Raw genomic sequence first — 27,174 nt, 5'->3', positions numbered from 1 at the left:
TTAACCGTAGTGTCCATAAAGTATGTATCTCCACCGTCAAATTTACCTTAGTGACCGTATAATCTGTATGTTAACCGTCAAATATATCTTAGTGTCAGTATAGTCTGTATGTACACCGTCAAATATACCTTAGTGTCCGTATAAACTGTATGTTCACCGTCAAATATACCTTAGTGTCCGTATAATATGTACATGTACACGATCAAATATACCTTAGTGACCGTATAGTCTGTATGTACACCGTCAAATATATCTTAGTGTCAGTATAGTCTGTATGTACACCGTCAAATATACCTTAGTGTCCGTATAAACTGTATGTTCACCGTCAAATATACCTTAGTGTCCGTATAAGATGTATATACACGGTCAAATATACCTTAGTGACCGTAAAGTCTGTATGTACATCGTCAAATTAACCTTAGAGTCTATATAGTCTGTATGTCAACCTTCAAATTAACCTCAGAGTCCGTATAGTCTGTCAACCGTCAAATATACCTTAGTGACCGATAACCTGTATGTCCACCGTCAACTATACCTTAGTGTCCGTATAACCTGTATGCTCACCGTCAAATATACCTAAGTGACCGTATAAACTGTATGTTCACCGTCAAATTAACCGTAGTGTCCATAAAGTCTGTATCTCCACTATCAAATTTACCTTAGTGACCGTATAATCTGTATGTTCACCCTCAAATATAACTTAGTGACCGTATAACCTGTATGTTCACCGTCAAATATACCTAAGTGACCGTATAATCTGTATGTTCACCGTCAAATATACCTTAGTGTCCGTATACCCTGTATGACTCCTGTCTAACTCTCCTGAACGTCTTTATAAATATGGACTGTTAAGCTTTTCCTTGACGTCCGTATAACCTGTATATCCAACATGTTACCTCTCAGACTCACTAAAAAGTACGAAACTAAATCTAAAGCTATCTTTGTTCAGCACGTGCGAGAGATCCTTATCAGGCTTGGTAATTTGGCCACATAATAAGCGTTCCTGTTAAAGTTTAATAAAGGTTAAATGAGTAGCGAGATTACAATTGTTAGAGCAAATGCGATAAATCAATAGCTTTGTTAAAGAGATGGTATGTTCGTCCTCATCACAGCTACGAAAGGCAGAAAGTTTATCTTCTGTACGTGGAATCCCGACGTTTCTGTTTACACTTGTATCTATGGGATTAAAATAACACTTCCTTTCCGGTTTCTTATCTCCCTTACAATCTACATGTTTCCGACAATTTCGTTTACGGTGTTTAATACTTCCAGTGTAGTAAGTTTTCTGTACGATATGCGAGGTAGGCTCGTAATACTGTAGTACATGTCCTCGATACGGCCAAACACTATGAACTTGATTCAACTTCTCATTTCATTTCAAACTCAAGATATTTCAGACTCTTTTAAAACAATCCATCAAGACTAAGAGTGACCCAGAAATGAGCAGATCGGTTTTAAACCAGTGATGGCAGCAGCTACATATTGTCATACCTTTATAAAGGGAATATCCGGTACATAACCGGAACCGTTTCTGACAACAGGAATGACCTGCTTCCGGTTAAACTGTGGATGAATTCTGACAACAGGAGTGACATGTCCAATCTTAGGTTGGTAATTAGGAAATGTCGGACTGAAATGAAAATTTGAAAATATATGTCTGGTTTACTACTGGAAATTCACAGTTTCAATGTGTTATGAAAGGTTTGAGGTGCGATGATCCATATATTCGTTTAACTGTTTGTTCTCCATTGAGAAGGTCATGTTTCATAACTCACTCTGTATATGCGCTTAAATTTATTTATACGATTGTTTAAATGGTATCGCGTGCCCGTATACCTTTTATTACTTGTAGAATGTCATCTAATAAAACACAATAAGAAATATATCCGATTAAAGGAAAATTTACGCTTGCAATAAAAAAACAACGTTTTACTGTTACATCCTGTCGACAGGGAGTGTTTTTTCCAGGCAATCTGCGCATGTGTGAATATGTCGGACGGTCACATGAAAACCAATCATGTCGCACTTGACAAAGTTTGAATATTTTTCTCCTCAGTGGCAAATTTCTGATGGAGATTAAGGAGAATTCATATCAATAATTGACAATGATTGATATCTGCACGAGGAAACAGAAAACCTACATCAGTAATGATTATTGATTCCACAGGCAATATGAGACTTCCAAAATCTGTATCGCAGATTTATATGGACACGCGTCATGAAAGAGTGATCATGTCTCCGATTGTAACACGAAACGCTCTCCTCATATCGACATTTCACTCAAACAGATAGGTTGGCTTTGACATAAAGACGTATGCGTCATGTGTGCCCATTTTCTCAAGGGGGCGCTCAAGTAAGTCTCATTGAATCACGCGCATGAAGAATCATCCGAAATCCCCTGGGACCGGATGTAACGGCAGACCAATGGTTTGGTCAGATATCCACTCCATCGTCCTGTCGTCATGGCTATGCACGTGCACGTAAACTCATGCAACTCAGATAAACCAAAGAAAACTTTTGGTTTTGGAGGATTTTCTGTCTTTTAACATAAGAAGTAGTCGATAGCGCAGCGTTTTAGCTGTAGCTACACACGCCTTATTAGTTAAGTACATCATACGTTTCCATATAACTACATTTTGTATTGACAATTTTCCATATGTCAAGCGAAAGGTTATCTAGCTTAGGAAAGCTAAATAATTGCCATGGAATATTTATTGACAAAGCATAGAAGTATAATCCACGTAATCTACCTGTAGCGCGAGTACATGTATAATGGTGGTCGGGTGGCGCAGTGGATAACGCACTACCCGTACGCCATGGCGGCTGGGGTTTGATTCCCCGATCGGACGTGCAAATGTATTGGCTTGTCAGTCCGACCACGTATTTCCAACGGGTACTCTTGTTTCCTCACACATTAAAACTCGCTACGCTCTAACGTCAGGGCCAACAAGGGTGATTAATATAACTTGATAAAACTTATTTTCGGAAAGGACCACGAGACCTTGCCCTTATTCGCACAGTATATCGGTTGTTGTGACATGTATTTTAACAGCCTGCTACTATATTTTGAGCATAGCCTATATTTTCGTTAACAAGTTATTTTCAGTCTCTATAGCCAATCAGTGTGAAGAATTGTCGCCGGCGGACGGATGCAGTCTCTCACAAACTGGGAAAAAAACATCAGTTTGTCATTGTTGAACGGTAGTCGGGTGGTGCAATGAATAGCGCACTTGCCTTTCACCAAGGCAATCGGACGAGAAATGGTATGGGGTCACTTGCCCTACAACGTGGTTTTTCTCCGGATACTCCGGTTTCCTCCACAATAAGACTCCCCGCGCGTTACAATCCGGGCCAACAAAAGTGATTGAAATAGAGAGTTGTGAATACTTGTTTCGTTATTGTTGTACAATAAATAAAGTTTATATTTTATATATCGTTTAACGCGGAATTTTATCGTCGCCGATATGGACGGATTGACGTCATAATGCAAGTCGGAAGTCAATTCATTCATCAAATTATGAATTAACCAAAGAGTAACATATGAAACGATAGGGCAGCCCAGTGTCGTGGGAGAATACCCGATATATGCGCAGATGTCTGCAATACTACCTCGTGTATTGCTGCTGTTTGGGAACCCTTTGCTGTCGTTCGTGACTCAAAGTTTACCCTACACATTTGAGACACAGTCCCAAGGCAGTGTAGACACTGGGCTACACAAATCTCGTGCATCGCATGTCGTTGTCCTCATCATAGGGGAACAGTTCGCTCCTTGTATGAAATAATTAGATCTTGGTCCCGTGTGCACATCTTGCGCAATTTCTTTCACATGTCGGCGACAATGTGCAAGCAGCACTGCTTCCTGTCTGTCGAGTGTTCTCTGAATTATTCCTTTTGATGACAGGGCAGACAACATTAGATCGTTTCCCTGCCTTTCATTGTTCCTGATTTCTGTCAACTCAACGTCTCCTAATTAGCTATTGACCTCCTCTGTCTTGATCAAACCACGTTGCGTAATGTCGCGTGCTGAATGGCCATCACATCAAAAGGTTGATGGACAGCTCTACTATTTCTTAGTGGAGCAGCACAGTATTTGGTTGATTTGATCACGTGAACATGTTTACTTCCGGCTGATGGGGGGGAAAAATGGTCAAACATTTACGATCACTCGTAGGTGCATACAATGTTACAATGTAGTAGTGGGGGTCGAGTATGGAGTAAGAACATTGGAACATACCAATCTATTTAGTGTGCAGTCATTGTAGGTATGTTTTGACATTATTTAGGCACTCCTAATCTACATGGTATGTTTAGTACATATCTGGTTGTAACATCATTGTTATATTGTTTGGTTGAGAAATAGGCATGATATAAGGTTTTATCTCTACCGTCCTTGAGATATGATCAAGGTTATGCTTGTCTGTGTGGAGTCGGTCATTATCTTGATAGTCAGCTCGATTGTATCCTTACCTGGACTTTAGTTTTGTATAAAACAGTTATCCCCTGTAGGTGGACTTCCCATGCGTGTGTCAAATGTGTTTATAGATTAGTAGTATTAGTATGAACATTGACGCCTAATCTGTGTACAGACTAAAAGTGGAACAGTGCTATTATCATTGTTGAAGACACGGACGTTATGGAGCGATATTTGGAGGCCAGCGAGGGAGGAATCACACCATCACACAGGTGGGGATTGAGGAAAAGGTCTAGGAATAATGAAAAGTGTTGGTTACCAGACGCTTAATTCATATCACGAATTGCAAATATGTATTATCGTCGTAGTGTAAAGCAGAAATACGTGCCGATAATTGTCACTAGTATGTACTAGTAATTATTTACAGGAATGCGTTGTTGAAGAAATCCTGACTCGTCGTTGGGGAAGCGTTCGAGGTGGTGATGATGATGGTGATAATAGCTGGTATACGGAAGGTTACGCTATGACTGAGGTCTTAATTAATGTGTTTATTAGAGCATGTATTTGTACACTCAATTCATGCATTATTGCGTACGTAATAGTTGTTAACGCAAGATCGGAAGAGTGTGATATTTAGATTGTCTGTCGAACGCAACACAACCTGGTCCAGAGTTTCGGCTCAGTGTCAGATAGGTTGTATACAGGGAATTCGAAACTGGTCCATCAATTATATTTTCCAGTGGAATGTCATGTAAAACAAAGGTATTTAATAGTGCAGACTATCAGGGGAGTCACACTATACGCTGATGTACGTGATACGTGTACGGCAGCATCGACATTCATATTCCATGTAAGAACGCTCGTTGGTTATTTAACTCGTGGGTTTTGTTTTTCGAAATAATACATTCAGCAAAGTAAGGGATCGCTCCACAGACTCAGTTATCGTCCTTAGTCGATGCCTTGAGGGTCGTGAACACTGTTCAATTAAGAGTTTAATAAACTGTAAATTATGTGGGTTAAATATGTGTTTGAGATCAAACGGTTCACTGATGATTGCTTATCATTGGTATGCTAATCATGTGTGTGACGCCCTTCAAAAACACACACTCGTGCGCTGCTAGTACGCTTGTTATGTGATGGTCTCAGAAAACACGTGTTGTCGCACTTGTGCTTGCTATTTTTATAAAAAAAAATATATGTTGACGTCAATCAATAGCAAGCATCAATATGGCTCAGTGGGAGGGAATCAGATTTGTATTAATTGTTTGGAATGCAGTGAATTTTAACTCCAATCCCGATTAACTGAAGATTTTCGTACGTCAGGCTCGTTAATTATGAATTCTCCAGGAAAAAACACCTTTGGAGACCCATCACAACTCCATCGATCAGATAATGATTTGAAATAAATACCCAGGTGGTTTCACTTTCCAACACGACAGAAATTTCTAGAAAACAAATCAATATGCCTCGATGTTATACGTTTCAAATGACAACGTGCCAGTGAACTGACAATTCGGGATAAACCTGTACATATAGCAGAATTCACAATCTAATTAAAATTATATCTTCACATCGCTCCCGTTTACTGATATGTCGCGTTGAAGATCTAACAACATCCCATAGAGGGTCACGTCAGAGGTCAACATGAATGCATTATCGCATTTATAACAAGCCAATCAAAACGCGACATAACTCTTTCATTCAACCAATCAGAAAGCAGGACCTGTAGCATTTAATGCAGACACCTCGTAGCCCAAAATCCACTTTTTCGTCTGGTCCAGTGATAGTTTGAATATTGCGAAGCCTGTCATTGGTTAATTTTAGTTTCAGGTTGTTAAACTTTTTAACGACAACATCACCAGAAGAGGAAGTCTCTCTTATTTCAAAGCAAAATCCACAAATTGTACAAACGTTGTCTTGTAGATAGACACGGCGTGGTCATTTGACACCTCTCGGTCTTTTATCATAGCAAGTGTGTTCCGAAATCATTACATCATCACTTACAGAAAAGCGTAAGCTCTCATCTGATTGGTTAATGCAAAGGTCGCCTGAACATGACCCTCTACGGGATGTTGTTAGATCTTCAACGCGACATATCAGTAAACGGGAGCGATGTGAAGATATAATTTTAATCAGATTGCAGAATTCAATGCGTTATTATGGCGGAAGCGCGCGGCCTTTAATCTCCCTACACCAGAACCCCGGGCCATGGGTACGGTCTACATCGGAACCCCGGGCCATTGGTATGGTCTACATCGGAACCCCGGGCCATGGGTACGGTCTACATCGGAACCCCGGGCCATGGGAACGGTCTCATTACTTTGCTGGAATTCAATTGCTCTCCAATGGCATTTCGATTTGTTTAAGGTAAATTGACAACACCGAATAAAAAGTCCAATAAAGTTTGATTAAGAAAATAAAATTAGAATGTAAGGCATGAATTTTTCATCGTTAGTATTTAATCCTGGTGGTCGTATCTTCTTATACCTCAGTGTGTTCTGACTGCTGACTGTGTACCTTTTAGTGTAAAAGGACTTCTTAGTACACCCGACTGTACCTCAGTGTAGCAGAACCTTTGTTCACTGTACCTCAGTGTAGCGGAACCTTTGTTTACAGTACCTCAGTATAGCGGGACCCCTGTTCACTGTACCTCAGTGTAGCGGGACCTCTGTTCACAGTACCTTCGTGTAGCGGGACCCCTGTTCACTGTCCCTCAGTGTAGCGGGACCTCTGTTCACAGTCCCTTCGTGTAGCGGGACCCCTGTTCACTGTCCCTCAGTGTAGCGGAACCTCTGTTCACAGTACCTTCGTGTAGCGGGACCCCTGTTCACTGTCCCTCAGTGTAGCGGAACCTCTGTTCACAGTACCTTCGTGTAGCGGGACCCCTGTTCACTGTACCTCAGTGTAGCGGGACCCCTGTTCACTGTACCTCAGTGTAGCGGAACCTCTGTTCACAGTACCTTCGTGTAGCGGGACCTCTGTTCACTGTATCTCAGTGTAGCGGGACCTCTGTTCACTGTACCTTAGCGTAGCGGGACCTCTGTTCACTGTTCCTCAGTGTAGCGGGACCCCTGTTCACTGTACCTCAGTGTAGCGGGACCCCTGTTCACTGTGCCTCAGTGTAGCGGGACCTCTGTTCACAGTACCTCAGTGTAGCGGGACCCCTGTTCACTGTTCCTCAGTGTAGCGGGACCTCTGTTCACAGTACCTCCGTGTAGCGGGACCCCTGTTCACTGTACCTCAGTGTAGCGGGACCTTTGTTCACTGTACCTTAGTGTAGCGGGACATCTGTTCACTGTACCTCAGTGTAGCGGGACCCCTGTTCACTGTGCCTCAGTGTAGCGGGACCTCTGTTCACAGTACCTCAGTGTAGCGGGACCTCTGTTCACTGTACCTTAGTGTAGCGGGACCTCTGTTCATTGTACCTTAGTGTAGCGGCACCTTTGTCGACTATACCTTAGTGAAGCGGCACTTCTGTCGACTGGACCTCAGTGTAGCGTGACTTCTGTCAACAGTACCTTAGTGATATGGCACTTCTGTCGACTGTACCTTAGTCTAGCGGCACTTCTGTCGACTGTACCTCAGTGTAGCGTGACTGCTGTCAACTGTACCTTAGTGAAGCGGCCCTTCTGTCGACTGTACCTTAGTCTAGCGGCACCTTTGTCGACTATACCTTAGTGAAGCGGCACTTCTGTCGAGTGTACCTTAGTGAAGCGGCACTTCTGTCGACTATACCTTAGTGTAGCGTGACTTCTGTCAACTGTACCTTAGTGAAGCGGCACTTCTGTCGACTGTACCTCAGTGTAGCGTGACTTCTGTCAACTATACCTTAGTGTAGCGTGACTTCTGTCAACTATACCTTAGGGTAGCGTGACTTCTGTCAACTGTACCTTAGTGTAGCGGCCCTTCTGTCGACTGTACCTTAGTGTAGCGGCACTTCGGTCGACTGTACCTTAGGGTAGCGGCACTTCTGTCGACTGTACCTTAGTGTAGCGACACCTTTGTCGACTATAATGACCTTTTCCCACTTTCAACCCAATGTTACCTTAGTGTAGCAGCACTTCTGTCGACTATACCTTAGCGTAGCATGACCTCTGTAGACTGTACCTTAATGTAGAGTTATGTTCTTGGCCAGCAGATAGTGACATGGATCCCACAGTAAGAATATTAACCATATGATATTGATATGGACCATGTTATATTTTTATTTTCAATATTTACTGGATAAGAGTATTTTCGCGTTTTTTTCTATGCAGATTCCCCTTACCATACATATTTTTTTGTATATGTTATTACCAGGCCGTTTATAGTGCTGACCAGAATCCCCAGCTCGATACGGCACACTCAGGTCATACCCAACATTGTACGACCATCTGAGTCACCAGTCGTATCATATGCATTAATAATAATTAGGTAAGATTTACGAACGGCCCAGTATTTACACTGAACATGATGATGTTCCGAATGGGTCACTTTAGTTTAATGGCTACACTAAAGTAGATATAGTTCCAAATGGTCACTTTGGTTTTATGGTCAAACTAAAATAGGAAACTTCCGAGTGAGTAATTTTGGGTTTGAATAGGAAGCTGACAACGGAGAAGTTCCGAATAAGTGCGTTTCTGTTTAATGGTCACAATAAAAATGGAGTTGTTCCGAATGGGTGTAACATCTAACTAATTCACACATCGATGCCATTCTATAACTCTAACAAACCCGGCTACGAGACATTTTAGATATAGACACGAAATAAGACTCACATAGTTCCTTTTTCTCAATGTTTCTATCAGCTCGTCTGTCCAAGAATGTACAGGTATAAACGGTGACCGTCAGATGTCGCCTGACCTGGAATTGACAGGGCCCCTTTCGCGTATCCGGTTCAACCAGTTGAAACTGTTGAACCTAGAAAGAAAACGACAGGCGCAGGCTGATGATATTTGGCCAGTTACATGCTGGGATGAAGGGCTACCCAGTTTGTTCAAATGAACGACATTGACCCACTTCCAAGGTCACAGGGGTCAAATATCTTAAAATCTTCTAACAACTTCTTCTCAATAACCAAAAGGCCGAGGGTACTGATATTGGGCCTGTAGCATGCGGGGATGAAGGGCTACCAAATTTGTTCAAATGATTTACCTTGACCCACTTCCAAGGTCACAGGGGTCAAATGTCGTAACATCTTCAAACGACTTCTTGTCAATAACCAAAAGGCCGAGAGTACAGATATTGGACCTGTAGCATGCTGGGATCAAGGGCTACCAAGTTTGTTCAAATGAATGACCTTTTCCCACTTTCAACCCAATGTCCTTGTTCGACATTCGAGGTCACAGGCGTCATATGTTTAAATCTTTTAATATGTTCTTATGAATCAAACACTGATATTCTGCCTGTAGCTGTTATTTAGTCCACTATTAAGATTACAAGTGTGAGATTAATACCAGGTGAGCGATGCAGGCCCATTGTGCCTCTTGTTTTAGCTCTGCCTATTGTTCGGTCCAAGTGCGTTCGTTTATCGTGGAATATGTTTACGCCATCTTAATCGTTTCAACCGGAATACGCGAATGTAATCCCGGTATATACGTCGACGTTCAGAGGTCAAAGTCGTTTGTTATTGATATACATGTATAAACGATGGACGTCATAAGGCAGGTGCTTTCAATTCTAACCCGTGTCATATTTGTTATTCCAGTTTCTTTACTATGATATCTGTGATAACGATATTAGAGAGGGAGGTTAAAGCCCCAGGGCCTTAAGTTCGACACACAATTCTCATGTGTATACTTCAATCATTTGTCAAAAATGAGTTGTCAAAGTTAACTTGATGAATACAAGCATTATCCTAAACAGACACCGATTCGCTGCCAGAAACTCCAGTTATACACCCGAGATCAGATCTTACCTGTCCATTATCTTACTCGTATATGTTTTATGTGTATAGCTGTGGTTTTCCTTTCCGGGGAATGTCAGTAACACTGCACGGTAGTCCCTTTAGCAACTATTCGTTCTAAGACAAAAACTGATTCCGATACTGTTGCTATTAATACTCTCGACCGTGAAATGTATGTATCAAATGTCATGTTTGTAGTGCATGGTCAACTTGATTAGGTCAGCTGACAAACAAACACCAATATATCTGAATTAGGTCAATATTCAGGAAGTGCTTACGGAAACTGACTATGATTTTTGCACATGGACCAAATTATAAACGGCTTGGTATTGACCGATAGCTGCATTAAGTCATTAGGATTTGGTGGTGTACTGACCGATGAATAAACACAGACTATATCTCCGCTTGCATCCCAGGCCAATAAATGGGTGGCAGGACAGCGTAATGATTGTGACATTTTAGACCAAGTTACAGTGAGTATATCCGCGATATAGAGCGAAAGTAGCTCCGTGACGTCACCAGTATTGCCACAAATATGGAACACGTGACCTGGCCAAAATAGTGAAAGACTTTGATAGCGTTTACTTATATAACAACACAGGACGACCTGACCGCATCAGTAAATAAAGGACCCGTTAAACCTTTCCTATTTAATATAGGGCGTGGCAATACTATAGTGATTACACCTAGATAACGGCGTCCTCGACGTGTATTTTAGTGGGTATTTTCTGTTTCGTAGAACATTGTATTCATAGCTTACTGAGAACGTATACATATATGTACCACGCTGATACACAAATGGACAGACATCAGTAGAATAATATCGTTTTCATTAGGAACATTAGAAGAATCGAGACCTTTCAGATTTGTGATGCAAATTACGGCTTCCTGTTGCATTTCCTTATCTGAATTGACTTGGCAAGACCATGCTAGCTACACGCGTGAACCGGTTCCGGATGCCAGAAGATCCGGAAATGTCAGGCTATGTCAGAATCCTTTGTTCCCAGGTCGACGTTGATTTGATGATGTTGAAATGTACAACTGTTAATGTCCATCATGGGACTCGATGATTCCGAAAAGTGACGTTAGGGGATTGTACGATGAATAATGGACAATTCAGAGCACTTGGACGGGCATTACCATTGATATGTGAAATGAATTAGTGAATATTCTTGGGAATTGATTCGCATATGACCTTATCTGTGACAACGGACGGAACTCTTTCCACTATTGCATAATGTTTCTTATGTACGGTATATAAAGATAAAAGTACAATGTTTGGGAGAATAAACCATGAAAAACATTCAAATAAAACAATGAAAACCTCATAACACGAACCCTGAAGTAAACTGCTTATACAGGTTTGGACGTTTTATATTTCCACTGACAGAAGGTGGGACGCTTTATATAGCCACTGACATAGGTTTTGACGCTTTATATAGCCACTGACAGAGGATTGGACGCTTTATATAGCCACTGACAGGGGGTTTGACGCTTTATATAGCCACTGACAGGGGGTTTGACGCTTTATATAGCCACTGACAGGGGGTTTGACGCTTTATATAGCCACTGACAGGGGGTTTGACGCTTTATATAGCCACTGACAGGGGGTTTGACGCTTTATATAGCCACTGACAGGGGGTTTGACGCTTTATATAGCCACTGACAGGGGGTTTGACGCTTTATATAGCCACTGACAGGGGGTTTGACGCTTTATATAGCCACTGACAGGGGGTTTGACGCTTTATATAGCCACTGACAGGGGGTTTGACGCTTTATATAGCCACTGACAGGGGGTTTGACGCTTTATATAGCCACTGACAGGGGGTTTGACGCTTTATATAGCCACTGACAGGGGGTTTGACGCTTTATATAGTCAATAGCAGTGGGTAGGACGCTTTATATAGCCACTGACAGAGGGTTTGACGCTTTATATAGCCACTGACAGGGGGTTTGACGCTTTATATAGTCAATAGCAGTGGGTAGGACGCTTTATATAGCAACTGGCAGAGGGTTTGACGCTTTATATAGTCAATAGCAGTGGGTAGGACGCTTTATATAGCCCACTGACAGAGGGTAGGACGCTTTATATACATGTATCTACTGACAGGGAAATTGAAGCTTTATATAGCCAATAGCAGATGGTAGGACGCTGTATACAGCCACTGACAAACGCTTTAAATGCATGTAGCCTATCGTACCTCTGTTTTCAGAATGAGATAATCCAAAATTGTATCTTACTTCCGTATTTAGAATTTGATAGTCTCATATATTGTCCTTTTGGATTCTAAAAATGTGTGTTTGTGTAAGTCCTAACAACACCAACATTGTGATAAAAATGCTTAACATGGAATGTCAGCGGAAACATCTTCATTAAGGAAAAATTAACTCTAGTCCAGCGTATAGTCTGTGTAAAACACAAACAGTGACATAATATCTGGGGAGCGGAAAAAGTCCAAGTATGTTGACGGAAACTCCGCGTCCGTTCATCGTACTGAGAATGAGGCGGATGTCGTAAATGAATTGTGACCACAATTTAGTCTGAATGTTTGTACGTGTACGGGGTCCGGGCACAATGTCTACCATGGACGGGATTCCTGGACATACCATTACTCAAAAACGTTGATTGAGGTAGGGAAATGTTACATATATATTACATTGTATTCGACTTTACAGAACCCTGTTAGTCTCGAATACACAAAAGTAGGAGATATGTGTTTCAATGAAAGCGCCTGTGTATGTCACGTGCTCTGCTTGTCACACTGGCATTTACATTAAATATCTTTCTGCTGTCGACGTTGGGTGGGATGGTGGAAGGTGACCTATGTCAAGTGATTTGTAGTTAAGCAATAGGTGATCAATGACACGTGACCAAACTGAATCGATAGGTGACCAAGGACACGTGACCTGTGGTGTATCGACAGGTGATCAAAGATACATGACCTGTAGTGTATCGACAGGTGATCAATGTTATGTTATTTGTGGTGTATAATGTATAGACAGGTGATCAATGACACGTGATCTATAAAGTATCGACAGGTGATCAATGACACGTGATCTATAATGTATCGACAGGTGCTCATTTACACGTGACCTGTAGTGTAGCTACAGGCGATCAATGATTCGTGACCTGTAGTGAATCGACAGGTGATCAAAGCCATGTTACTTTTAGTGTATAGACAGACGATCAGTGACACGTGATCTATAAAGTATCGACAGTTGATCAAAGACACGTGATCTATAATGTATCGGCAGGTAAACAATGACACGTGACCTGTAGTGTATCTCCAGGTGATCAATGATTCGTGACCTGGAGGGGATCGACAGGGGATCAAAGCCATGTTACTTGTAGTGTATAGACAGACGATCAGTGACACGTGATCTATAAAGTATCGACAGTTGATCAATGACACGTGATCTATAATGTATCGACAGGTGCTCAATTACACGTGACCTGTAGTGTATCTACAGGTGATCAATGATTCGTGACCTGTAGTGTATCGACAGATTATCAATGAAACGTGACCTGTAGTATATCGACAGGTGACCTGACATGTGCACGTGGTGTCGACACTTTTTGAATACCTCGGACAGTGTTTTTGTTTCGTGGTTTATGTTTTGTATATACTACACACACCACATCATGTAATTTGCTGTTGAGTTAGTCGTTAAGTTCTCTTGTGAGGTGCATTAAGTCTGAAATCAAAATATTGTGACCGAGTGCCGTGTGTCAGGTTTCAAATAATGTGACCGAGTGCCGTGTGTCAGGTTTCAAATAATGTGACCGAGTGTCGTGTGTCAGATTTCAAATAATGTGACCGAGTGCCGTGTGTCAGGTTTCAAACAATGTGACTGAGTGCCGTGTGTCAGGTTTCAAATATTATGACCGAGTGCCGTATGTCAGGTCTCAAATAATGTAACAGAGTGCCGTGTGTCAGGTTTCAAATATTGTGACCGAGTGCCGTGTGTCAGGTCTCAAATAATGTAACAGAGTGCCGTGTGTCAGGTTTTAACAAAGAATGTATTCAGTGGTGTGTTGTGTGAGTTGACAGATTGATGTTACACTGCACAAGGATTTTTATACTAAATATGTAGTCAACACAATTATTTAATTAACTTTACCAACTAATCTGTATGCTTGGATCTCAACACAGTCAAGGTTAGAACTAAAATAAGAACTGAATTATTTATCGATATTGTTTATGGGATGATGATGTCATAGAGACTCTATTACGTCATTATAACAGGAGATAAGCAATCAATCATCAACGGAGGAATTAAAAGTAAGAGCAATTCATGATAATTTTTTATCGGAGAATCTAAACATCCACCATTCCAGAGAATGTAACACAGAATGATCTATTTATAGCCACCCCAGTGACGTAATACGTGCACTATCTGGTGTGATTTCTTCTCTCTTTTTTTGTCAACAATTGCTATCATCATCGATTGATCTGACAGACGTGGCTTGAATCTATAAAGCTTTTAAAGGATCACGTTCGTGTTTATCACATAGACGTCTTATACAAATGGTTGTTCTCATTACATAACTCTACAAGGAGAGTCCGTCATACGTGGCTAGGAGGAAACTCTATTATAACACCTACATCACGATAGGAGGAAACTCTGCTAAAACATAGCCTTCACGACAGGAGGAAACTCTACTATAGCATAACCCAACCCTGGTTTACCTACATCACGATAGGAGGAAACTCTACTAAAACATAGCCCTGGTATACCTACATCACGATAGGAGGAAACTCTACTAAAACATAGCCCTGGTATACCTACATCACGATAGGAGGAAACTCTACTAAAAATGAGAAAATGATATCCCACACTTCAGAGGTAGATTCCCACGTCGTCCGGCGTCAATATTTTACTTTAAACAATTTCTTCTCAATAACCAAAAGGCCCAGGGTACTGATATTGGGCCTGTAGCATGCAGGGATGAAGGCCTATCAAATTTGTTCAAATGAAAGACATTGACCCACTTTCAAGGTCACAGGGGTCAAATGTCTTAAAATCTTCAAACAACTTCTTCTCCATAACCAAAAGGCCCAGGTTACTGATGACATAGGGCATGTGGCATGCTGGGATGAAGGGCTACCAAGTTTGTTCAAATGAATAACCTTGACCCACTTTCAAGGTCACATGGGTCAAATGTCTTAAAATCTTCAAACAACTTCTTCTCACTAACCAAAAGGCCAAGGGTACTGATGACATTGGGCCTGTAGCATGCTGGGATGAAGGGCTAACAAGTGTGTTCAAATAAATTACCTTTACCCACTTTCAAGGTCACAGGGGTCAAACATGTTAAAATCTTCAAACAACTACTCAATAACCAAAAGGCCCGGAGTATTGATATTGAGTCTGTTGCATGCTAGGATGAAGGACTACCAAGATAGTTCAAATGAATGAACTTGACTTATATTCAAGGTCACAAGGGTTGAATATGTTAAAAATATTTAAACAACTTCTTCTGAACAACCAAGAGGCCTAGGATAATGCCAGTAACATGCTGGGAAGGACTACCAAGCTTGTTTAAATGAATGACATTGACATATAATCAAGGTCACAGGGGTCAAATATGTTGAAAACCTTTAAACGACTTCTTTGCTATAAAGAAAAGGCCAAGGGTGATGGTATTTGGCCATTAACATTCTGGGATGAAGGACTACCAAGTTTGTTCAAATGAATGACCTTGACATATAATCAAGGTCACAGTGGTCAAATATGTTGAAAACCTTAAACGACTTCTTCGTAATAAGGAAAAGGCCAAGGGTGATGGTATTTGGACATTAATATGCTGGGATGAAGGACTACCAAGTGAATGACCTTCGCCCATATTCAAGGTCACAGTGGTCAATATGTGTTTAAATATTTAAATAATTTGTTCTGTTTAACCAAAAGGTCCAGGGTAATGATATTTTGCAAGAAGCATGCTGGGTTGGAAGACTATAAAGTGTGTTCAACCTAATGTCCTTGTTCGACATTCAAGGTCACAGGCGTCATATGTTTAAATCTTTTAATAGGTTCTTATGAATCAAACACTGATATTCTGCCTGTAGCTGTATTTTCGTCAACTTTTAAGATTACAAGTGTGAGATTAATACCAGGTGAGGGATGCAGGCCCATTGGGCCTCTTGTTGTAGGATCACGTCATCACATTTGTCGCACGAGCACCATTCATCATACGGTACGGATTAATATTATTACGAAAGAGTGACTCCCTAAGTCTTCGCTGGGGTTATCACACAAGAGTGATAGAGTATATTAATCCGAAATGCGTGTTCCATATAGAGTTTGTCCTTCGGGAAAATTGACAAACCAATTTAAGTGCCTGGTTTTAATCTTAAGCAATAAGTACACATATTGTGCAACATAGGCACTTTAAGTGAAATATAACACGATTTATTTTATCAGCAACCTAAGCATACACGTAGGTTGGTGTTTCTGTTGTGTCTCAGTGTAGTTTATCCCTTTCACTTTTGATTCTCAATATTTCATAATACACGGGGATGCTGTTTCACTGCGTGTAGTGTATAACGAGTTCTGTTACACTAACCTCGAGGACGTCTGATCACCTCTGAATCCGTCTAACCACGTCTTCCGTGATGAATAATAAATTGTTAAAGCATATCATATGTATCGTTTAAAGATTCGTGCATGTGGTTTATACTTCGATAATTCCGCCATGTGGGACTTTTTATGTGAAAGCTTAATTTCTAATCTTTCAACATGCCAGTTGTATTTGTTACATAGCATGTGAATTAATCTGGACACTGATAACGTCAGTGGTAGCCCTTCATCGACCGCCGACACGCCTTCTAGGAATTTCGGATCGTGAGCTCATCCCATTCCATGTTACAACACTTCCTATGGGCGTTCTCTAACTAAATCTATTTGATTTTTGTCCTTGCATCAAAATGATAAGGAATCTTGACCTGTAAGTGTACATTGTTACGTCAGTAAACCTGTTACATCTACAGCCTACTAAGTCGTCAACTACAGGCAGCCATATTTAGTAATGGACGCAAGGCAGTCACGGGCTGGCGCATCTGATTTCATTAGCACTGATTGGTCCAGAAATATAGCGACAAGAGCGGCGTAAACATTAGCGATAAAAAGCAAGACCACGCCATTAATTCGATAAATGGGCGTTATAAATTGGTTTTGTGTGCTTGGAGCAGATATACAACGCAGTAAAGTGGCGTTATGGAGCAACACGTGACCTACCATGTCATCGAACGCAAGTACAACGCGGTGTGGTTTAGCACCTTAAATTGTATTCAATGACTACCGGAAGAAATCATATAACGGAAGTTGTCAGATGCACTGCGAAGTAACAGGCTCTTAAACTTATATTTTGAATCAACATGTTTTCTTAACTGTAATGCAGAAAAGCATGACTGACAGTTCAACTCAATTTAAGAAATTGATATAGTTTCGAGTAAGGTTTTGGTTCGGTTTGGCTACGGTAGGGAATTGGTCGTTAATCAGCCAACAGTTTTTCAGTCGGTCCCAGTAGGACCATACATAGTTCCATAGTCAACAGCACGACACTGGTATATCAAGTACTTCCTGCCTTTGTTCATAGATGGGTAAAACTATTCCACAGTAAACGGCTTGGTCCAGTTATAGCTATACCGTATCGTGTTGTGACCGAAAACAAACGCATCAGACAAGACGCCAGAAACTCGTGGAGACGTCTATCTCTCTCTGTGTGTGAGTCGCGAGAATTTCACACGAAACTGAGAGGAATAAAGGAGTTCTACCCTCTAGTGAAACCGTTATTGAGTAAATGAATCAAATTGCCTGGCATTTGAGTAGAACAGTTGCTCCCAGTTGCGGAAATAAAATCTGCACACCAGTCTTGGGATCGATTATTAGACAACAGAGACCACCCTGGGCGGAAGTCACCGCGGAATTATGGGACAATTTTGTAAGCTTTCTATCAAATTCTGAACAGCAATGGACAACAATTAGTGATAAGGCTACGTAAATCAATTTGTTATTTATTCCCAGTCTTCATACTTTGACAAGATAGGATAAAAGTAATAACCTTTTCATGAGGTCAGAATGGGCGTTCCTGCACGCTGTTAGCTTTAACAGTGTGACTTTCCGTTGTTACACTCAAACTTCCTCAGCATATGTATTCCGAACTAGGTTAAGTAGAACAGTAATCTTGAGGAGAGATGTCGCTGAAAGTGGGTTTCCCCCCTCGCTGATACTTTAGGAGTCGAAGTCTTATTTCAATATATGAGTTAAAGTCTGATTTGTGAACCTGATTTTGAAAAGACTGAAAACCAATTTTACCGTTTATGGAGGTACCAGTATGGAAAAAAAAAATGAAAATCCTGATTACCCTGAATCTGGGAGTTGTAAAAAGATAATATCGTAAAACACCCATACGGGTTTATGACGATTCCGTTGAAACTAAAGGCTACTGTACGGTACTCAGTGTAGTTTAGATGTTTTGGTGTTATTAGGTCGGGAATATTCCTTCTTTCTTTTCTCTTCGTTTTGATTTTCTTCGTTACGTATGAATGACATCTTCTGCGAATTTCTACTCAATGTTTTTTATTGTGATACAATTTGAAATATTGTTTGGAGTAAAAAGGTACTTTCATTACAAGAGAATGTCCTAATAAATATTGCAGAATTTCTATATAAATGTATATAACTCAGAATCAATGAGAAATTTTGAAAGCAGAAAACATAATGATGAAACAGTATGCATGCATAATTGTCTATAACCTTGAGGCAATATATAGATTACAGACTGTGTTTTTGTATTCTTCTGCTGATTAAAATGACAATATTGACGCCACTTATTACATTCATATGACGTCATATTTCAGACCTGGGCAAGTTCGGATAGGCAATACGTGGTTAGGCCCACGTTGCAATCAGCAGAATTATGACGTCATAAAACATGCAACGTCAGATTTTCCCGCCACTGTCACGACTCCCCATGCGTGTGTTGCCTGGGCCGAGCATGTCCTAGCATCAAGCGCCTAGCCTGGCCCACAAATTCGGATATTACAGCTATACAGACGTCATTGCTTGGTTTATATATATATAAAGCTACCAGTATGTGAAGCGGACAATGAGTTACACAAATACAATAAATGTATACTACTTAAATAATTAGCAAATCAGTTTCAAGAAAGAGAGTGAGGTCATGGTTTTCTTTTTACTCTGACAAAAGTAACATCTTCCTTTTAAAAAGTTAATAATTGAGTTTGCACATCATTTTTTCGTGTGAATGTCTCGTCAAGTCAAGTGAAGTATTTGCTCAAGACCAAAAATCCAAAGGGTGACCAAAGTTACCCGGGCCGAACTTGCCCCGGTCTTTCCCTAATTATTACAATTGTGATAATATTACGTATGTATAATCATTTTCCGTGTTTCGTGTCATTAAGTAGATATAAATGAGAGAAAATGTTAATAAATTGTAATAACTTGTGCCTGGACCGTTATTCTGATATCTTGACAGAAACCGATAAAACACGAATGCGCCTGCCGCCCGGTTTCGTTTAAAGGCGCGTTCGTGACGGTAGACAATATACTGTCATCATGAAGATGGATTCATCAGATTCCTATTGTTTATTAAACATGCTCTGTTAATTGATATAAATAGGATCAAATTCTCGTATTAAGTAATGCTGAAAATTGCCGCCATGACAAAGCGATAAATCGTCAAGATCGTCCTTCATTTTGTATTGAAGTCGCTTGTAACAGGAATGTAAGCTGAGAGAAGTCGCTTGTAACAGGAATGTAAGTTGAGAAAGACATTTTCATGGTTGTTGCCCGGTAACATATTTGAGCAGCACTGTCGGTGTTTACTAGCTTAATCATGTGAAGTCATTTTATACCATTCCGGATATATATGAAAACAGGAAGTCCGTCTTGTTGTTTATTCCTCAACTTTCAAGTTCCTGCGCGGATTGATTTCATTAATATTAAGGAATAACGTGTTAGATGATTCCTCAGATGATACAAAGGTAAGATTTAATATCTTATTCACGAAACGTAAGTTTAAGGTCCGAATTCCTGGAATATCTTTTCTGTTTAGAGGAATGCTATCACGATCAGGTTTGTAATAAATAACCCACCCTGTTCAGCGTTTATGGTAGGTTGTAGTTTGATTCGACTTCTAAACGAATATAGACTCTAATAACAAAATTGCATTTGGAATAACAATTTCATGTAGGCCTATATAGAAGCTTAAACCTTGGACTTGGACTATCATATTAAGATGTAGAGATAAAGAGTCATTAAACCTATTTCGGAGCTCATTTTTAGTAAATTTTACCTAGAACTTGAGTTAATCAGTTATGATTTATTATGCATTCATTAAAGAACAAATGATGTTTTATCAAAAACGAAAAAAAAAAGATTTGAGGGACCAGTACGACAATCACCAAAACATATCTAGTTAGAAACTTTACTTAGTCTAATAAATCCTACTCACTTCAGTGGGAGTTACGTCCCTTTATATATATAAAGTGCTTCATTGTGCGTTGATCCCAGTGGAACATGCCTGTGGCCACATTGACAAAGGCTGTGATAGGACAATGGTTCAGTCCGAGATGTAACGTCAGTGTACCAAAATGGATACAGGACCCAAATGGATACCACATTTTTATAAAGTCTTTTAAAATCATCGTTGATAAAATCTGCGAAATTTCACGTTTTTGATGTTACAATGTTAACATTAACCGTTGCTTTATAAAAATATGATATCAATTTGGGTACATTGGCGTTATGAAATGTCTGTTGGTTTTCAAAAACAGTGACGTTATGGTTTGGGGAAGTTTTTGTAATATGTCCTAATATGATAAATTTCAACTGTACTAAATTGCTCTCCCTATTCCATCCCACTGTACACATTAGTTTATTGTAATACATATAATGATAAAATATTTGATCATTTCTGTTTGTTTGGTCAATAACTATTGTAATAATTTAAACCAAACGTACACGTGTATGTAGGAGCGGATGTTGTAAAGCGATGAACCGTTAGTACAACTATTTGTACTGTGATATGCAAAATTTCGTTAAAATAAATTTCTGTACTTGTATATAAAGTTAGCTTATTGGCGCACGTATTTTAGAAATTAAAGCAACAACAGAAATATCACCATTTACGCAAGACAATTCCGGAACATTGTGTCATTATCTCAGACTCCCATGATTTAGCTGAGTCCCAATAACACAAAGGAATCGGGAGCATTACCAGTGACTGGCAGTAGAGTTGGATCTGTTCTGACGGACGCAATGATGTAATATCGTTTTGTTTCAAAATTCAAAAAGGACAATGAATTAACAAAGACAAGTGTGTTAAATGGTATCCAATTCTTCATCACTGTTGATTGAAAATAAATCGCAATCCGTCCATTTTTGAAAGGTATGTGTGAAATCTAGAGCACTGAATACGAAACCATAAAATATGTTACCAGCAGAGGTCGCTGATGTTGTTAAGGAGAACCCCAGGGATCATCGTCCCAACCCCGACACTTGTGGGGCCAAGGTCTGATACGGGAAAAGTTGTGACAATCTTTCTGTCTATGACAGAAGGAATTATAACCTCTTTTTAATGAGCTTTCCGGGACCTAGAGAATTACTTGTTGTCAATAAACGGTGTCATACAGTCATAAACGATCATATGGGACCAGAGGCGTATATACTACTGACAAGATACACAAGATACCAGAAGTTTTATTTAGAGTCGTATATGGCATAACATTGAACATTAGCTCTGTGGAGCTATTTTTACGACAAAGAGTAATAACAAGGTAAAAGGCAGGCTAGTAGAAAAGGTAGGATTTGAAGCATAACCATATACATTGAACTACTAAAATAATCAGAAAACAGTTTGATGATAGCACATACATGTAAAAAAGCAGGAACAGTTCTAATTATAACATAAGCATAAATCATAATCATAAAACATAAAAACATAAAAACATATCAGGTTTTGCAAGCACATATTTCATATATATCACAGATGGTTAATTACGATACTTTATATTGGAAAATGATGGAATAAAATACTCAGATAAATTAAAGTAAAGTAAGAAGCAAAATAAAAGCAAAAATCTCAAATAAAAATGGGGGATCAATAAGATGAAAGTCACGAACATATAGAACACTGGCAGAGGTCACCTTCCCAGGTGTGCAACAGCCTACAGAAAACCTTGTAGTTTTCTGCTTGTCTAACCTCATTTGGTAGGCTATTCCACACCTGGGCGGCTTCAAAACGAAAAGATTTCTTGCCATATGTGGTAGAATTTACTCTTGGTGTAGTCACAGTGTCAACATTTCTAAAATTATATAAAACTTGTTTTTTGTTGATAAGACTCTTTAAGAATTCTGGAGCAACATTATTTAAAATCTTGTATACTTCATTGGCCATGGTCTTCAGCCTACATATATGTAAAAATTCTAATTTATTTCTATCTAAAAGATCTTTAATAGAAGAGCTATAATCATTATCAATAAAACGTAAATCTCTATCTTGTATCTTTTCAATTTTTCTTGTATTTCTGATACTGCAAAAATGCCATGAGAGAGGACAAAAATTAAAATTAGATAAAATAAAAGATTTAAAAATGGTGACTTTGCCTTTTTTTGTCAGACGATTTCCAATTCTCTTGAGTATACATAGTTGTTTGGAAGCCTTCCTACATAAGTTTGCTGTATGATTTTCAGATTTTAGATCACTGTCAATTTCAACCCCAAGCAAAGTCACACTATCTGTACATGTACTTGACTTCAAATGTCTTTGGTGGGACGTAGTATATCGGTTCTTCGTGAAATATTTTTTAGGTTATGAACCTAAATTCAATCATTTTATTGCTCATTTATAGTTACAAAGTATCTTGAAGGCAAACATAATTTGTCGTATGAAGCCGAACAGCTTAGTGTTTATACACGGTGTCGATCCCCAGGGGCACAGTCAGCGTCTTATCTCGTGACCGGCCATACGAGGGTTCGGCGTGTTTACAAAACTCGTCCAGTTTGTGATTATAAATATTTCAGTCGTGTAAATACGTGCGTATAAATGTATGTGTACGGTTTTATAACCCACCTGTTGTTCCGTATCGATTACCTGAATACGCAGGTATCGCTGAGTCAAGGAGATCTAGATGGAACCTAATACCCAGGTATACACACATACACTGGATGTACCGAGAACATAGACGAAATGTTTGAAAACGCACCGATGTGTGTCGACATCCTCTTACGACTATTTGTATAGCATTACGCTTAACTCACAATTGATCTGCACAGATCATCCAACAAAATCCAAGTGTCGCCTTTAATTTTCAGTGTAGATATAGGACATATGGGCGCTGTTTGGTTAGTGATTTTGTCCCATTGGTTGTGGCTCGCAGGGCAGGGTTTATACACCCATAACAAAGGAATGCAGAATACCCAATAAAAGCCGAGGCTCGATCGACTGTGTCTACCTGAGCGAAACGGCATCAGGTGTATTCGCGTGGTAGAATGGTATGTACTATATCGTGTAAACCTAGACTGACCCTGTGTATGTGTGGACACGACTAGACTTCAGTTCGGAGTTTGGACATATTTATATATACTGCAGCACCTTCTACAGACATGACAACAGGTAAGTACATTAGTACACAGGTGGTGACCAGAACCTGTCGCCCGAATCGTGGAAGGGTTTACACCATGTTTGGCTCAAACTGTGTAATGTTCTGCCGTCCTAGCTGTATAGGGTGTACCCGGGTATAGCCGACGACAAGAACGCTATAAACAGGTCGTGTACATTCATTGTTTTAACTATACAGGTATGGTCAAGGATTTGTCCTCGAGACTAACAAACCCTTGACATGTTTAGAATGGTTGCTTGTAAACAGAATTCAAAGTAAACAAAAATGTGTATAGAAAGACACAAAATATGCATTAAAAATACAAACCTTGGTCTATTTTTAGACCGAAGAGGTAACCACTAAAGTCATAAACCGTGTTATGTAAATAAGGACCTTACACAATTTCAATATTGGATAGATGCCATGTCCCAGGATTTGGAAGCAGTCTAGCAGTCAGTTTTTTGGGTTTTTTTCCCCCTGCGCTGTATCAAAGTTTTGTTCTTTTTAAGAATCATCGGTCATGCCGAGCCGTTATATATAGGCCCTGTCATAACTACGTGATTAGTTATGAATAATGAATAATCGTTTTACTCGGGGCTTATTTTTAATAAGTTAACACACAATGTACCTGTTGTATCAGTGACCACGGTATTTCTGTCGAGTTTCAGACATCCTCGTTACTCCGGGGGGTAAGGATCTCCTACGTAACGTCATCCTCGTTACTCCGGGGATTACGATCTCCTACGTAACGTCATCCTCGTTACTCTGGGGTTTACGATCTACTAAGTAACGTCATCCTTGTTACTCCGGGGATTACGATCTCTTACGTAACGTCATCCTCGTTACTCCGGGGATTACGATCTCCTACGTAACGTCATCCTCGTTTCTCCGGGGATTGTGATCTCCTACGTAACGTCATCCTCGTTACTCCGGGAATTGTGATCTCCTACGTAACGTCATCCTCGTTACTCCGGCGATTACGATCTCCTACGTAACGTCATCCTCGTTACTCCGGGTATTGTGATCTCCTACGTAACGTCATCCTCGTTACTCCGGCGATTACGATCTCCTACGTAACGTCATCCTCGTTCCTCCGGGGATTGTGATCTCCTACGTAACGTCATCCTCGTTCCTCCGGGGATTGTGATCTCCTACGTAACGTCATCCTCGTTACTCCGGCGATTACGATCTCCTACGTAACGTCATCCTCGTTCCTCCGGGGATTGTGATCTCCTACGTAACGTCATCCTCGTTACTCCGGGGTTTACGATCTCCTACGTAACGTCATCCTCGTTACTCCGGGGATTGTGATCTCCTACGTAACATCAGTGAGCTAATTATAACCTCTGGAATTTCGAGGATATAGTTCGGAAAACTTGACAGGTAGATTGGAAATTGTAAGTTTTATTCTGTAATTATTCTCTATTCTCCCTTTCTTTTTATTTTCTCAATCTCTATCTCAATTCATTATTTCGTTTTGTTATTTATTGTACATTGCATTGATGAAAAATCTGAATAAAAAGATAATTTAAAAAAAAAGTTTTATTCTGTAAAAAATAGGTAAGAAATCGGACGTTTATTTTTCAGATAGACAAGGTGTTTATTAGCTTTGTAAGTCTTAAGTCAAATATGTAGAATAGGAAGTGTTCATTAGATAAACAGTTTTTTTGGTCAGATAGAAAGGATATTGCTAGTTCTAATATATTTTTTGACGGGTTCGAAATTGTTTCTTTGAATTTGCTAGATAGATAGAAACTTGTTAATTTTAATATGTTATATATGTTCGGTATTGTTAGTTATATTTTGTCACATAGGTACGAAATTGAAAATTTTATGTTGTCAGATTAGAACAAAATTTATATTATTAGAAATAAGGAAATTGTAAATTTCGATGGATAGTTGGGTAGGATATTGACATTTTCAGTCGGTAGATAGGTAGGGAGTCCACGGCCAGTTTTATGATGTCAGATGTAGGTAGGTTACTGTCGTCAACTGAGGCCAGAGATTCTGACATTCAGACCAAGTACCTGTATGTTAGACGAGGTAAACACAAGACGTACAGAACACATCACAAAGTACATACACATCTTAATGTTATATTTGTAAAATCAGCTATTTTAAGAACAGTGTTTTAATACATGTTGTTGAACATTGCACAGGGGTAGCAACCCATTCGTTATGTGGTAGTTTATGTTTGTGTATTAATATTTAGGTATGTGTTACGTGTGTGTGTTTTAACTCCTTATATACTTCCACAGAAGGGATAGTGTCTTTAAGTCACATTTCGGCCCAGTAAGTAGAGGTCAGGTAAACAACAATATTGTGTGTAACTGTCTACATGGTCGGGACATGTAAATAACTATATATCGTGTCATAATATGCGAAAAACTTTTCATTGATATGCCTCATCTATATAACAGCGTGTCTGATTGGATTATATAGTCACAAGATGGGGACATAAAACCTCGTGTAAATCTGACGCGCTCGAGTTTCTCCGGCCATATTGTCACAATTCGGAGTTTCTCTACAGGAAAGTGGAAGTCACCACACATGTGACTTCCGAATGACTGAAACAGGCGATTAACAATGGCTCGTCAACCTGATCAACTTCACTGTTGTATTATTTCAGTATAATAGAATCTTTGTTATTCTTGTCTTGATGAAACGAAGAATCACGTTTTCTCTAAACCAAGGGCAGTAAATGTATTATGTTAATCATCATATTTGAATCCCTCTGTTCAAGAAAATAACTCGCCTTTTATCGTCCATAATAGGTTTTAGATAACAAGCCGACAGTTGTTGGAAGCCCAATACACAAGTGAAGATATGTATGGTGGCATATTTCTGCCATCGTGTTATTCTAGGTCGCGTTACGGTAACACGACTTGTCGAGATAATTATGTCGACAAGTTGTGTTATTTCATTTCATTAACGCGACGTTTCACAAAATTATGTCGACCTGTCGCGATAATTTATCTTGACCGGTCAAGTTGGATTATCACGGATCTCGACCTAAATTTTGCTTTTGCCCAGATATGCCATCTAGTTAGTTTTTGCCGCGATAAGTTATAAATAGACACTCGGTCATTCTGGAACATCTCGGGATTTACGCTATACTCTATGTATTGCTGGCTAGTACCTTGCAGTGAGCAGCCGCAGCAAGTCGAACATACACGTAAGTACAAATGTAGGAACAGAAACTGTTGTTTCATCGTGTAATATCCATAAAACAATGCAATCTAATGATTAAT

At 39.8% G+C, this 27,174-nt stretch overlaps 1 protein-coding gene across 4 annotated transcripts in view; it reads left to right on the top strand.

Annotated features, from left to right (window-relative positions):
- The window catches only part of LOC110450259 (glycoprotein 3-alpha-L-fucosyltransferase A-like), a 111,973-nt gene that overhangs the window by 42,480 nt on the left and 42,319 nt on the right, over positions 1-27,174 (top strand). The window contains exon 1 of one of the 4 annotated variants that reach the window (XM_021497704.1): positions 4,472-4,683. The exons of 1 other annotated variant lie outside the window; for it this stretch is intronic. In XM_021497704.1, coding sequence (XP_021353379.1) covers positions 4,634-4,683 — 50 coding nt within the window. In that variant the 5' untranslated portion in view covers positions 4,472-4,633. Of the gene's footprint in view, positions 1-4,471; positions 4,684-12,562; positions 12,927-23,344; positions 23,938-27,174 lie in introns of those variants that run through there. 2 more of the 4 variants (XM_021497706.1, XM_021497705.1) reach the window with 2 other exon arrangements.

Source organism: Mizuhopecten yessoensis, unplaced genomic scaffold, assembly GCF_002113885.1.
Source record: "Mizuhopecten yessoensis strain PY_sf001 unplaced genomic scaffold, ASM211388v2 scaffold5141, whole genome shotgun sequence".
NCBI classification, from domain to species: Eukaryota; Metazoa; Mollusca; class Bivalvia; order Pectinida; family Pectinidae; genus Mizuhopecten; species Mizuhopecten yessoensis.
Note: the sequence above shows the minus strand (reverse complement) of the source record. Positions and strands in the feature narration are given on the sequence as shown.